We start from the raw sequence: 14,564 nt of genomic DNA, 5'->3' as shown, positions 1-14,564 counted from the left end.
CAACCTTCAACCTGCTCTCTAAAAGCATTACGTAATTAGTGAATGACTAAATCTACAATGATTAAAGTAACTAAAATCAAGAATATCCAGACGTAACCAGAACAGACCCCCTCTTTGACCTTTTTTCCCCAAGAACAGACTCCTTCTGCCCCCTTTTAAGAGCAAATAATAAGTGAACGGCCTTTTAGTGTTGTCTAAATATTTTTGAGCAACTGCACTCCTTGGTGGTAATCCTCGACCGAAATCGCACGAGTCACACATACACACACCAGTGTCCCCCGGTACACAAATTGCCCTCCTTTCTTACTTACTTCGCTGGCCGTACAGATCAACTGTGATCCAGTGCCTCCCTCAGAAGTCGCCTATAACTGGTTCTATCGCCTGCTTCCGTCTGCCAATTGCCAATACAAAATGCAATGCTGTCTCCATCGACAGCTTCCATCCAGGAGTTCTTCCAGGTCTATCACGAGATTGCCTACCACTGCCTTAAATTCTGACAAATTTATCACAAAGGAACTTCACAAAAAAAATAATAAAACTTATTGTACAAAAAGGAATGAAAAGAAGAATTTAATTTATTTATTTATTTACTTTTAACTGGCATATCGCAATCACAAAAAGGCAATCATCATAAATGGTGGACGCCACATAAATGCACATACACATTTATTGAAGTTACATGAACTACATAATTCCATTGAATTTATTTTATATAAGTAAATTATTTAAAGTTTTGGTCCAGGCTGGGAAGTTAGGGGTAGTAATGCTAGCTTTATAGATATCCAAGATCAGGCATTATCGTGATTACATTAACGACACGAGCACGGACGTGTTGTTAAAATAAGAACTTGATCCTGCAAATCCTCAAGTGCACTTTTTAGGATCTGATTTTCCTCTTGAAGCTCGGCAATCAATGAGCTGTGATTTTCAACTTCCGATGTCAAGTCTGACAGTGACTCAACTTTATCCTCAACATTGCAGACTCTTTCGTAAATATTCACGCTACTGCATCCAGGAGGTAAAGTTTGTTCGGTGGTGATGACTGTAGTTGACGTTGTTGTTGTTTCTGTTGAAAGGAAGTGAGATTAAAGCTTATAAAGTCTGGTATTAGATTTGAGATGCTTACCAGGTGTCCAATTTTCAAAATTTTCAAAGCATTTTGCTAATGCTGTCCTCATTGTCTGCCTTGATGCTGAATTATCAAGAATATTTATGTTTGCACATTTATTGTTCCTTACATCCAATCGCACAACTCCAGTATTATTGATAAATTTTTCATCAATTGCATCAATCTGATTGCTGTACAGATAAGCATCAGTTAAGCTTGTAAGATTGCCAAATGACTCAGAACGGATGATTTTAAGTTGATTGCCATACAAGTAAAGATATTTCAATTTTACTAATGGATTGAACACACCTTCTGGAAGTTCTTTGATCTTGTTTAAATTCAAATACAAGTATTGTAGATTTTTCAGTGACTTAAACCATTCAGGAGCTAAATTTTCAATTTTATTTGTTTGCATATTCAACCAATACAAGCTGGTTAGTGAATCGAAGAGAGTCAGAGGAAGTGTCTCAAACTGATTTGATTGCATGTATAAATATTGCATTCTTGGATTGTTTTTAAAGATTAAAGGTGATAAATTAGTCAGGATGTTGGTATGTATAGTCAAATAGTATAAATTGACAGTTTTGTTAAAGATATTTGAAGGAAGTTCCTTGATTTGATTGTTGTCCAAATATAAGTACTGAAGGTTAGTCATTAAATCAAATATTCCATCTTGAAACACCGAAAGTTGATTGGAATTAAGATAAAGTTGTGATAATTTCGTTAAGGGTTTTAGTATATTGTCAGGCAGAACCGTAAAATTATTGTTACTTAAATACAATGTATTCAAATTAAGTAAAGTATCAAATATGTCATTTGGCAGTTCCGAGATTTGATTATTATTTAAGGTCAAACTTGTTAAGCTTTTCAATGGAACTAGGAAATTGTTTGAAAAATTCGAGATCTTGTTATTGCTTAAATCCAATGCTCTCAAATTAACTAATGGCTCAAAAACATCAATTGGAAGCTCGACTAACTGATTATTGGTTAGATACAAACTCCACAGATTAATCAATGGCTTAAATAAACTGATATTTAGGTTTGAGAACTTGTTTGCATTTAAATTCAAAGTTTGTAATTTAGTCAATGGTTCAAAAATGCTTGTTGGAAGTTCTGATATTTGATTACCATAGAGAGTTAAGGATGTTAGATTACGTAATGAATCAAAAGTTGATGCAGGAATACTTGGTATTCTGTTTGAACTGAGAGATAAACTCTGTAAGTTAGTCAATGGATTGAAGATGTTTATCGGAAGGTCTGAAATCTGATTTCCGGCAAAAGTTATGTATGATAAGCTTTTAAGATTTTCAAACCATTCAGGTCTTAACGTGTTGATTTGGTTGCTTTGCAAGTCTAAGTTAGTAAGTTTTTGTAAATTCCTAAAGAGATATTTTGGAAAGTCAGTAAATTTGTTAGAGTCCAACCACAATGTAACTAAGTTTTGTAAATTTTTGAACAAATCCTCCGGTATTGTTGACAGTTGATTAGAATGAAAGTATAAAGTTTGAAGTTCCGTGTTTTCATCAAGTGACTTTTCAGCAACTTGTGTAATTTTGTTGCCGTACAGTGTCAAGTAAATCGCCTTCTTGCAGTTTTTGAAGGAATCGACATCAATCGTCACGATCTGCATACCATTTAGCTCAATATTTGTTGTATTTTGGAAATAATCACACAGTATTGATGGAACATTTTTGGAATTAGATCCGGAAACACTTTTAATTCCTCGAACATCTGCATTTGTCTTATTAGTCATGTGAGTTCCAACAATTCCAGTAAAATTGTTAAATCCATTTGGATTTTGAATGGTGAGATCACATGTATATCTGCCATTTACTACATAATAATTACAGCTTAGAACTTCATTTTGTGCATAACTTTTTTCAAAAATCACTACAAGCACTAATATTGACAGTACTCGAGTCGAGAACATATCCACTTTTGACTTTTTTATTTTTATGAACAGCTCAATAATTAATTTGTGACTGAATGATTTCAGCAATAAAAGTATTGTTTTTATACAAATCGTTATCAAAAATTTCCTTTAATTATCTTTATTAATTTGTCAAGTGTTTTGAGGAATTAACTGGAATCTACAAAAGTATAGTACAAATCTATTGTACTAAGATTGGTTTGTAGGGATCTCTAGGATACCCTTATGGGGAGCTGGGTACTTGGAAGTTGGAGAGACTGTCGATCTGACCAAATTTCAATTACATCACCTTTCTGTGGTTCTTCCTGTTTTTCATTAAGAACACCGGCGACTGAAGCTGTGCCGGGATACATAGTAGGTATATTAGGTTTATAACCTAACATATTGGAACTTAATACATACAAAAATGCTTGCAAGACCTTGTTTTGAACCTTTGATACACAAAACATCCAGAATCTTTAGATCCGGCTCTGAAATATCCATTAGAATCTGTGCAAAGTTGATTATTGACATCATATCTGAATGTCACTAAACCGTCAACGACCCTGTTACAATTACTACTGATAAAAGTCGGAAATAAATGTCCAAATTGATTGAGCACGAAAGTACATTTTAAATCCAAAAATTAAGATTAGATAACTTGGTTGAAGCAGTTTAGTGCACATTCATAGTCTTAAGCCTTTCATGATAAAGATTACTTATCACTGCAATATGAATTTTATTTCCTGCTGTTGTATCAAATGAGTCAACTTATGAGATTTATTATGTTTCTTATCAAAATATCGCAAAATATGATTAAGGTATTCCTGGAAAATGAGCTATGATATTGATAATGAGGCTAGAATGATTTGCAGAAATCATGAAAAATTAAGGAAAAATGCCAAGTTCAGTGATGGCAACCTTTTATTTTTCGCGGCACCTTTTAATTGTAAGCCTTGACCGGGATACTGTTCATGACATTCCCAATAATTTTTGACACTCGTGTGCCATGGCACTTAGGTTGTCCACCACTGATCTGGTCATTCAGTTACTAAAACGTTCTCTCAGCTCAGAATACACCGACATTCACTCCAACCAAAGAATTAAGTAAGTAATAAGTCAACGGTCCATAAGACAATAAAAGAATCTCGCGTAGGAGTCGAAACTGCATTGACTATTCAAATGACGCAGATGAATGCATTTAATGAAAGCCAAGCCATAAATCCCCATCATTTACGTTCAATAACATTAAATTATCGATCTCGATTGACTATTTCCGTTCGCATATCTTATCGATTTATTTCGCAAGTCTCACCATAAATCAATTAAGCGCCAGACGGAAGTTCGTGTCATTCAAATATAAAATTCCCAGTCATGTCACGACTTTAAATGGAATTGTGCAATTGCTAATGTCTAACGTCCGACCGATTATCGTCATTTACCTGAAAATTAGCTTTATCTGTCAACATAAATTTCCTAACAAGCTGTGATTTTAAATATTTGTCCAAAGTATTTGACAATCTTTATCTATATCCAAAAAAACTTCAACCGAAAAAAATAAAATTGTCGCATCTCCTTTAAGATTTACCGTCATGATTGTTTTATTTAAAGATGAATATCCAATTGATGCGATGTGTGTGTTTTATGATGCCTTCTTCCTGTTTGTCTAACTCAAAAAATCCATTCATTCATTCAATATCGTCCACTCATTCATTCATTATATTTCTTGTGTTTAAATGATACTCTTGTTATTAGCTGGATGTTTGGAGAGATGAAGAACATGCATTATGACTTGGGTAGAGTGGCCAGAGGATTTTCTCAAAAAATTCTTGATACTTCTAAGATTGACACTATTGGGGTTCTGTTGGACTATTTTGAGACACAGCAGCAACGCTGAAAAGTACAGTAGCGTCCCGGCAAATTCAGCAGATGGCCGCCCAAGACTTGAGTTGACTTGATTGTTTGAAATAGGATAAATGGCTGACAAGGCTGCATCTGTTCTTAATATTTAAATTGTTGCAGGCAGGATTAGGACTTGAATATCATCATACAGATGTTATATATGACATTTGATCAGCTTTTGAAGCAGGTCAAGGATTTTAGATCATTTGAAGGTATTTTGAGGTACAGAAGGAATGAGTCTGAGTGACATCTATAAAGCATCCATAAAGAGGGTATTTTAGGTATAGAAGTCATGAATCTGAGTGACATGTTGCGATTTTTTGACATCAGAATGGAGCTGATCCTGCTCTATAAGGTTTCCTTAATGTAATTTCGAAGTTTTGTGACTAACAAATCAAAGAATCGGTTCCCTAGCCATTGTTGTGTACTGTTCGAGTTGAAAAGGTAGAACAGCACTTTTGAACATTTTGGTTGCCTTAAATAAGGCACACACAGGATTCCTAGAATCAACTTAAATCAGTTTATGACTAAAAAGGTGACAATTACTCAAAAGGAACACGATACAAGTGCAAATTGCTGATTAAGAACTTGGTACATGGCATATGAAGGGTTCCACCAAGTACCGCAGACCTACAGTTATTGGCTGTACCTTATAGTTCGTCTGCTGTTCAACATTCTTGTTTTTAAACCCTCAGTTATGAACGAAACCTAATTTTTATGTCAAAACCTAAAATTCAACCCCAAAATGCGTTCTAATCCACATCAATCATTACCATACTTCCCACCTAATCTCTTAGTTTATTTTCGTTCATTCATTCGACCAACAAACTTTATGTGACACCTATAAGGAGAGATAATATTTGTTTTTTTGTTTCTTAATGTTCAAACAGCATCAACAATTTCTCTCTCTTTTTTCGTCTATTGTCATTGTGAGTCAAGTTGACAGAAAAATTATGTAAATGTTCTTTATAAGTGTCATTTGATGCTCACATTCATCCCATTCATTGATGATTCTATAAACATGTTAAATAATAATAATAAATAAATAAACTGACCCATCTTAATGAGGATCTTCTTTCTTTTTATTTTATCTATTTTTGATGCCTCTTTTTGGGGGATCTTATTGTAGCAGTTTTGAGTGATTTGGGTGTTGGCGGTTTAGTCTTTTTGTCCTATATGTCCTTTTTTGAAAATGTCATGATCCCTAGAATGTCATTTGCAGGTTCGGTTGACATTTATCACCAAAGTGTGCTGAAAAAGATAAAAGGTTGCCCACCACTGTCCTCAACTGTGAGTTGGACAGTCTTAGAAAGTTAGCAGATTATGGACAATTGGGTTTTTAATGCAACATAATATGCAGAATTTCATTTTGAGACATTAGGTCTCTGTCAGGTTTTGCAAAAGATACGAGGACATGATAGTGCTTTGGCAAGTACCTGTAGCCTCACAGTACTTACTACGGCACTGCTAAGATCCAGATCTCATGGAAAAATGTCAAAATCATGTGGAAGTGCTGTGAGTGCACCATGACAGCTGTTTTAGCCCATTTTGACAGCAATAGACAAGATTTGCTGCAGTATATAGGTCAAGTACGACAGAGTTTCACCTCCTTGATCTTGTTCTCAAGTTCCTCAATTTCAGAATCAACTCTAAAACATCCATATCAGCCATACAATCCAACTAACTGCGCTATAGCCATCCATAACCCTTTCCATCCACTTCTCCTTCTCTGTTTGCTTTTCCTCAAATGAAAATTACCTCTTCAAGCTAAATTTACGTATGTCAATCGAAGGAAAAGGTGTGATAGGAAGTTGTTGAAATTGAAATATTTTCTCTCATTTCTGCTTTATCTTCCTCTTTTTTTGTCTGTGTCTTGTGTTTCTCGTATTAAACAAAAAATAATATTGTCTTTTCTGTACTTATTTAATCATTATCGCTTCTTTGTCAATTTCGACTGTAAAATGACCGATTGTTAATGTTTGAGATTATTTTCTTGCTATTGGCAAACATGTGTGATGTGCGCATAATTTACGTTGACGAGGGATTTTCCATAATGTGAATTATGTCAAATGAGTACTTTTTCTGTGATTTAAATAGAAATTTAGGAAGGAAGTTTGATGAGACATACTTAAACACGTCTTAATTTGGATATGATTGACGTTGAGTGATTTTTGTGGGAAATGGTGTGAAATTGTTAGTCAGTAATTGTTGAGAAATTGTACCAAGTGAATTGTGTAAGCTTGAATGTATCCAATGAGTCAAGCTTTGGAAGATCTTATGATGATTTGTGGATGTCTAAGCACTTAGTGATGAGTTTCATGGATATGATGTTAGATTTTGGAATATTCTAGACCATTCTAGATTCAGGAGTTGATTACAGCTAGCAACATACTCTTACATATTTGATAACTCATCTAGAACGTTGGCATTACTATCTAAACCAGTTGTGGTCAACTTGTGTGCCGCGGTACACTATTGTGCATCTAAATATTTTTGGAAATGACATGATCCACACGCCGTTTGCTGTTTCAGAAATGCCTTAACACCGACTTGTGCCGTGGTTCAAAAAAGGTTTTACAGCACTGATCTAATTCAATATCACTTAAGTAGGCGTTCCAAATATCTTTCGTGTCATGGTACAACTTCGTGATACATCACTAAAGAAACCATACACAGCATGCGATACAAGCCATTTTCAGACAATTCTCCTTCCACACTATTGTGTCGCGACACACAGGTTGAACAACACTGATTCTAACCAGTAGAATACCATCATAAACCCCTCCAATTTGCCCTCAATCTAAAAAACAAATTGTTCATTTAATCATCAGCATTTTACACCATTTATTAAATTAGATCTAAGCTATTTACCCCTCAGCAAAACACAAAATCATCTCCTATTAAGGAACATCATCCATGCATTTAAATCTTTTGAATTCTCATCTCATAAATTTTTGTTTTGTTTTTCTCGTTAAAATATGACGCAGAATGATGAGTCAAATGAGTCATTAATATCATTAAGCATTCAAAATATTAAAATCATTTAGTCGATGAGTAAACAAATGCTGAAGGGTATGATATGGATTTTTGTGTGAAGTATGGGAAGGTTTTGAGAGGTCAAGGCGCAATAATTTGGATGTATGACTGAGTTTTAGGAAGGAACATGCTAAAGTAGATTGAACAAAATGAGAAATAGATTGAATATTGGCAAATTAACAGAAATAGATTAAAAATGGCATTGTGGTAGTTTTGGACTTGCTAATTTAGATTTACATCAACTTCCCTAACATCCAAAGAAACCGCTTTTAGGTATCGTCCGTAGTGGTCGTTCTATATCATGAAAGCATACTATTTACCTGTTAGGGCTTCAGATTGGCTTTAAACCTTGAATTTCAGCTTTCTAGATCTGAAGGATCAAAAGAGAACTCGACTTGATGTTCGAATGGAGTAGAGTCGCTTCAAGTCGACTTTCCAATGTTGAGTTTTGAACCCATGATCACTGATTCGTTGTGAAATGTTTAATTACCGAAAAATGAAACCACTGCACCATCAAGCCTGGTTGACTTACTTCGATTAGTCGATAGAGAGTCTTAGTTAACTTAGATGCTGATCCAACGATCACCTATTGACTGTTGAATATCAACAAGCATGGATTAATTGAAATTGATTGGAATCCGACGGTTAATTACTCAAATGTTGTCCATAAGTTATCCCATAGAACCAATTTAAAGCTTCTGATAATACTTCCTCCTAATACCTTTTTTTTTTATTTTTTTTTTAAAATAAACTTTTTATTCATTAAATTTTTAACTTAATTATGTACAAAGTTTGGATACATTTTATTTGTATTTAAATTTTTAAAGGATTCTGACTTATCGCCTTCATCACTTAGTTTTTGATTTTATTTTGAAATTGTTTTGCTTTAATTTATGTTGTGGTTTATTCGGTGTTTCGCGAAGCAAGACGAGTGTTGAAGTTCGCTTGCAACTTTCCGACGTAGTCCTCAATAGAGGGTATTTTTGCTTCAGTATGTAGATCTGATATCCTTTCATATCTTGTTTTGTTGAGAACAATTCTCAAGAATTTGTTTTGTAGTACTTGTAGTTTTTGTAGATGTGTTTTTGCCATCCGTTCAAATGCTGGACAGCCGTATGTGAAGATGGGTCTCACGGCTAGCTTGTAGATGAGAAGTTTGTTTCGAACGTCGAGATGTGAGTTCCTGCTGATGAGGGGATAAAGTAGTCTTAGTGCAGTGTGAGCTCTGTTGGTCACATATTCTACATGCTGCTTTAATGTCACTCTCTTGTCGATTATCATTCCCAGATATTTAGCTTCGGTTTCCCATTTGATGTTTTCGTTGAGGAATTTGATGTTGTCTCTAGGAAGTTGCCTGGAGTACCTATTTGTGATGAATAAGGCTTGAGTCTTCTGTTTGTTGAGATTTATTTTCCATTTGTTCATGTATTGTTGTACTTTTCTTCCAGTGTGTTGTAGATGTGTTACAATATCGGCTGAGTTTTCTGCAGAATGATACAATGCAGTATCATCTGCGAAGAGTGCGATATTGTTGGTTGTTTCTCTTACAATATCATATGTGTAGATGTTGTAGAGAGTTGGTGAAAGCACTGCTCCTTGTGGTACTCCGAATTTGATTTCATTGGTTTCTGAGAACTGACCTTTAATAAAAACTGAGAAAGTTCTTTCACTTAGGAAAGATCTTACAGTTTTTATAAGTGGTAGTGGAAACCCTAATTTGATCATTTTAAACAAGAGTCCGTTATGCCAGACTCTGTCAAATGCTTTCTCCACATCTAGGAAGATCATTCCTGTTGATTTCTTCCTGCTTATGTTTTCCTTTGCTGTTTTGATTACTTTGATGAGTTGGTGAGATGTTGATCGTCCTGTGCGAAAGCCACACTGTTGAGTCGGAATGATGTTGTTATCCTCCAGATGCTCGTTTATTCTATTCAGCAATACTCTCTCCAATATTTTGCTTAGGGAACTAAGCAAGCTTATTGGCCTATAGCTGCTCACTTCGTTTGCTGGTTTGCCAGGTTTTGGGATCGGGATTACTTTAGCTTTTTTCCAAACTTTCGGAAAATAGTTAAGTTTGAGACACGTGTTGATGATGAACTTCAAATATTCGAAGCCTTTTGGTGGAAGATTTTTGAGGAGTATGTTGTTGACATCGTCTAATCCTGGTGCTTTAGGATTTTTCAGATTTCTTACAATGTATGAGATTTCCTCTACATTTGTAAGTTCTGTGCAGTCACTATTTTCTCCTTCCAATGTTTCCTTCACTGCGTTGTCTACTTCCTGGGTATGTGCTGGGTTGTTGTCCTCAAGTGGATTTTCGTGAGCTTTACGAAAATAGTCACTGAGAACGCTGGCTTTTTCCTTATTAGTGATGAATGTTCTATCTGCATCAATCAGCGGTGGCATCGATTTTGAACCTTTCTTGCAATGCTTTGCAATCCTCCAGACTGTTTGGTTTGATGGTTGGATTTCTGAAAGCCGCTTATTCCAGTTTGTATTTTTGAGTTCCTTAATTTTGTCTTTGATGACTTTCTGTAGAATGTTTAATTCAGTTTTGATTTGATTATCTCTGCTACGTTGCCATCTTCGTCGAAGACTTCTTTTCGTCCTGATTAAGTCTTTGATTTCTGGTGTGAGCTTTGTCGATTCAAAGTTGATCTTTCTCTTCTTCACAGTTTTGTTTCTTGAATCCATGATGAGTTCTGAGAATACTTTGATATGATGTTCTATCTCCTCTACGGTGTTGCACGGGTTTTCCAGAGTGCTGTCTTCGATGCGACGAGTTATATAAGATTTAAATTTTTTCCAGTTGGCATTTCTGTAGTCATATCTGTAAGCTGTGTTGTCTGTTCTGTCAACTTTGGATGTCCTGATTTGAAAATACACAGCGCAATGGTCACTCATTGCCTCTGTGCATTTTAGTTCTGTAGTGTTCAGACTGGAATTTGAGAGCATTAGGTCGATTGTTGATACAGATTTCGTCGGATCTTCTGGATAATACGTTGGTGAATCGGGGTAGTAGATCATGAACTCCCCGGACATATCCTGTAGTATTGTCCCGGCTTTGTTTGCTACGTTGCAATTCCACTCTCGATGTTTTGCATTGAAGTCTCCGCAGATGTAGTAGTTTCCTCTGATGTTTGTTATTTTGTTGATGTCATCTCTTAGATGATCGTCTATTTCCCTTCCTTTGCTTCCTCCTGGAAGATAGACGGAGAGGATGTGGCAGCTTATTGATTCGTTGATGAAGACTTTTATTCCGATGCATTCTATTAGCTTTGTGTTGTAACTTGGTTGAAGCTGATGTTTTAGATTTCTTTTGACAATGATTGCAACACCACCTTTTGGTCTATCAATGCGATCAAATCGATGAATTACGTAGTCAGGATGCGAGTCTACTTTGGAGTTTGGTTTTAGGAATGTTTCCGATATGCACGCAACATCAACGTTTTGCATGCTGAGGTAGTCGAGAAATGCTAACATCTTATCTGCAAGGCTGTTAGCATTCCAGTAAATTACGTTGATTCTTTGGTGACTACAATCCATGTTGACTCATGTAGATTTTGGCAACTTTTTGGCCGATGGCTTGTTGTACCTGTTCCTCTTTTAGGTACTCTGGCTTTTTGGTGATGATTTCGATGAATGAGTTGATGAAGAACATGCATTCATCGATTGTGCCTTGGGCTGGTGAAATTTGTTCCTTTGTATTACCACTGGATGAAGGTTCAGGATCGACCTTGTTTGTTTCCAAGGTTAGTGAATTGAAGTCTAGGTCCATAATTTCTACAACCTGCGTTGAGTTCTGTTGATGATTGTTATTGGTCTTTGGCTTTGACCTGTTGTTATTTCCATTCCTTCCCCTTCTCCTGTTTCTTCGTGTTTTGTTTTGATTTCCCTGATTTGAGGGTTTCTGTTGTGGATGATTATTTTGCGATTTTATGGTGACTGGTGCGGAGGTTTCAGAAGCTGGTTTTCTAGATGTTGTTGGTACCGGTTCTGGGATACTCCTAGCTGGTCTTTGTGATGTAAATTGATCAGATCCGCCTGATCGTTCACCTGCTTTTGATGTTGGTGGAGCATTCCTTTGTCCAGCAGGATTTCGTGGAATCCTTTGTTGTTCACCTGATGGTCTGTTTTGATTTCGGTTGTTGTCGTTCGTTGATTTAGCTTTCCACTTCTCGATTATTTGTTTCCTGATGTTGCATTCTTGTGAGATTGCTGTATGTTTCTCGCCGCAGAAGTGACACTTTAGTTTTTCGATTGGGACCTTGTTGGTTTCAATCGAAATGTAAGGACAGGTTTTTGAATCATGCTGTTCAGAGCATCTGAAACAGATTAGTGGTTTGTTACAACCACGTTGTCCATGACCAAACTGCAAACATTTCGAACAGAAAGAAGGTCCGTTACGCCTGTTGTTGTATTTAGCCCATTTTACTTTGAAGCCGTAGACACAGTTAACCTTTCGAAGGTTTTCCAAAATGTTACCTTCCTGTACTTTATTAAAATACAGAAGGTAGTTCTGGTCGTCGTCGTTTTCGTGTCTCCTTTGTTTCATTGTCATTTTGACAATTTTAACTGGTGATATGTTTTCCGTTTTCAACTCCTTTTCCAAGTCTACGATCTCCATCATTGGAAGTCCGTAGAGCACGAATTTCATCTGTGGTTCCTGGTTTGCATAGGTGTGAAAGTGGTGTTGTTTTTCTCTGAGGAGTTTGATGAATCTGTCGTAGTCGTCCCAACTCTCCGTTGATACAACTTTTGTTTTGAGTTTATCCTTTTTGACGTTGATCATAAAACTCCTGGGTTGGTTGTTGATCTGGTTCATCAACCTTCTGATCTCCTGTCCTCCACCACTAGTTATATGGATCGGTGGTGGTTTTGGTTTCTGCTGTGATGTTACGTTGATGTCTTTCGATGATGATGATATTTCACTTTGTTTTGGTTGTTCTGGTGCTTTGCTGTTATCTCCGCTGAAGTTGAACAATCTGTCATCGTACAGATTCGTCCTGGCATTTGAGAAGTCAAATTGTTTTTTGTTGTCATCTTTCTTTTTGCTAGCACTAGATATCTTTTTGGCTGGCGCACTGAAGATTTCAAGTTGGCTGCGACGTTTTTCTGCCCTTAATGGTTGGACGAATTGATCCATTGTTGTCTGTTTTGTTTTGAGATTATCCATCTCAATGTCATGTTGCTTTTCGTTGTTTATATCCTCGGTGATGAGAGTTGTCACGGGTGCTGAATCTTGTTGTTGAGATTCAGGTTGTTTTTCCGAAAGTTTTTGGTTACTTTCCTCGTTGTTGAGATTTGTTGTTGTTTCTACCATTTTGCCGAACAAGTCAAAACACGTCTGAACAAGTTGAACTGAGATTCGAAACTTTAATCTCTGTTGTTGTTATCTGGAGCTTTTGAGAATTTTGAATTAATTGCGGAGCGAAACAAAAACACGTCTGTTCCCTTTGACGGACCGACGTGAACTGGCCTCCTAATACCCATCCATCTACTTCCATAATGGACAAAACACATCCACACCTGCTCATCCTTCACCAAAATCTTACACCTTCCTTAAAAAAAGATTCTACTTAAAAATTTATTGTCGATTGTAAAAGATACCCAATAGGATATTTATGATTTTATACTTTATTTATATTCATCACAAGTTCATGATTAATTAGCAATCATAAATTATAATATTTTTTTTCAGTTACTACAGACAGTATGCGCTCACAACAGTGGAATATGAAAATGAAAATTGCATAATTAATTATTCAAAACAAGAAGAAGGAAAATGACAATAATAAGCAATAAAGTAATAAATTTCAGTGGGAACTGATATATTTAGTCGTAAAATGATTCCTGCATGTGATGACGATCATCATCATTATGATTATGATGAATATTTTAAAGATGTTTCTTGTCATGATGTGAGGTCGACTTTTGAGCATTTTGAGATAATTAAATTTTGACATTTATCAAAAAAAGTCATAAATGAGAATTTTGAAATTTTTTTTGTTTTATTTGATTAGTTAATGCATAGGGGATTAATGTCGGTTAGTAAGCGGTTGTTGAATGCTGATGATTTAACTGTAGCTAATGTGAGTTATTGGTGGTTGAAATTAAAAGGTTATGTAAAGATTTTGGTTGTTGTGACTAGTAATCCGTATGCTGGATTGAAGTTTAGTTCATTTGGGAATCTTAATGTCGAGATTTGGATGGATTGGGGTGCTCCAACTTTGAGCCTAGGTTGCTTCAAAATGCTTTCCTTTTGACTCTGTTGCTGGCTGTATCACAAAGGTTGTAAAAATTCTCAGTTTTGACATCTTACTAACATTCCTTTATTACCGTGGAATGTGTCCTTGTACTGCCCTTGTGGATTCCAACCAAGGGCAGTATGGCAAGCTCGTGTCTTACCCCCAGCTACAAAATTGAAAAATTTAGTTTTATTCCTTGTAAAATGCCCGTGTTGTTCCAAATTGTGTTTAGTAGCACCTAGTGTGTATATCAAGGATTCGCGCAATGCTCACAACATTTCATAGACACATTCGAGTCCAGAGAAGCCAAATGTCATTTACTAAAGTGATCTGGATCCAATTCCAAGTTACAATTGTCATC

At 35.9% G+C, this 14,564-nt stretch overlaps 1 protein-coding gene across 1 annotated transcript; it reads right to left on the bottom strand.

Moving 5' to 3' along the window:
• Positions 1-557: 557 nt before the first annotated feature.
• Positions 558-3,081, bottom strand: LOC139093733 (leucine-rich repeat-containing protein 15-like). The gene is made up of 2 exons (XM_070644556.1): positions 1,127-3,081; positions 558-1,066 (listed from the first exon to the last, which is right to left on the bottom strand). Exons 1-2 carry the CDS (start codon positions 3,036-3,038, stop codon positions 810-812), a joined length of 2,169 nt encoding a protein of 722 aa, XP_070500657.1. The 5' UTR covers positions 3,039-3,081; the 3' UTR covers positions 558-809.
• Positions 3,082-14,564: the final 11,483 nt, after the last annotated feature.

Source organism: Chironomus tepperi, unplaced genomic scaffold (genome assembly GCF_022539635.2).
Source record: "Chironomus tepperi strain 1889 unplaced genomic scaffold, CSIRO-AGI_Ctep_v1 contig_337, whole genome shotgun sequence".
NCBI lineage: Eukaryota > Metazoa > Arthropoda > Insecta > Diptera > Chironomidae > Chironomus > Chironomus tepperi.
The sequence above is the reverse complement of the archived record's forward strand: the minus strand, read 5'-3'. Positions and strand labels throughout refer to the sequence as shown.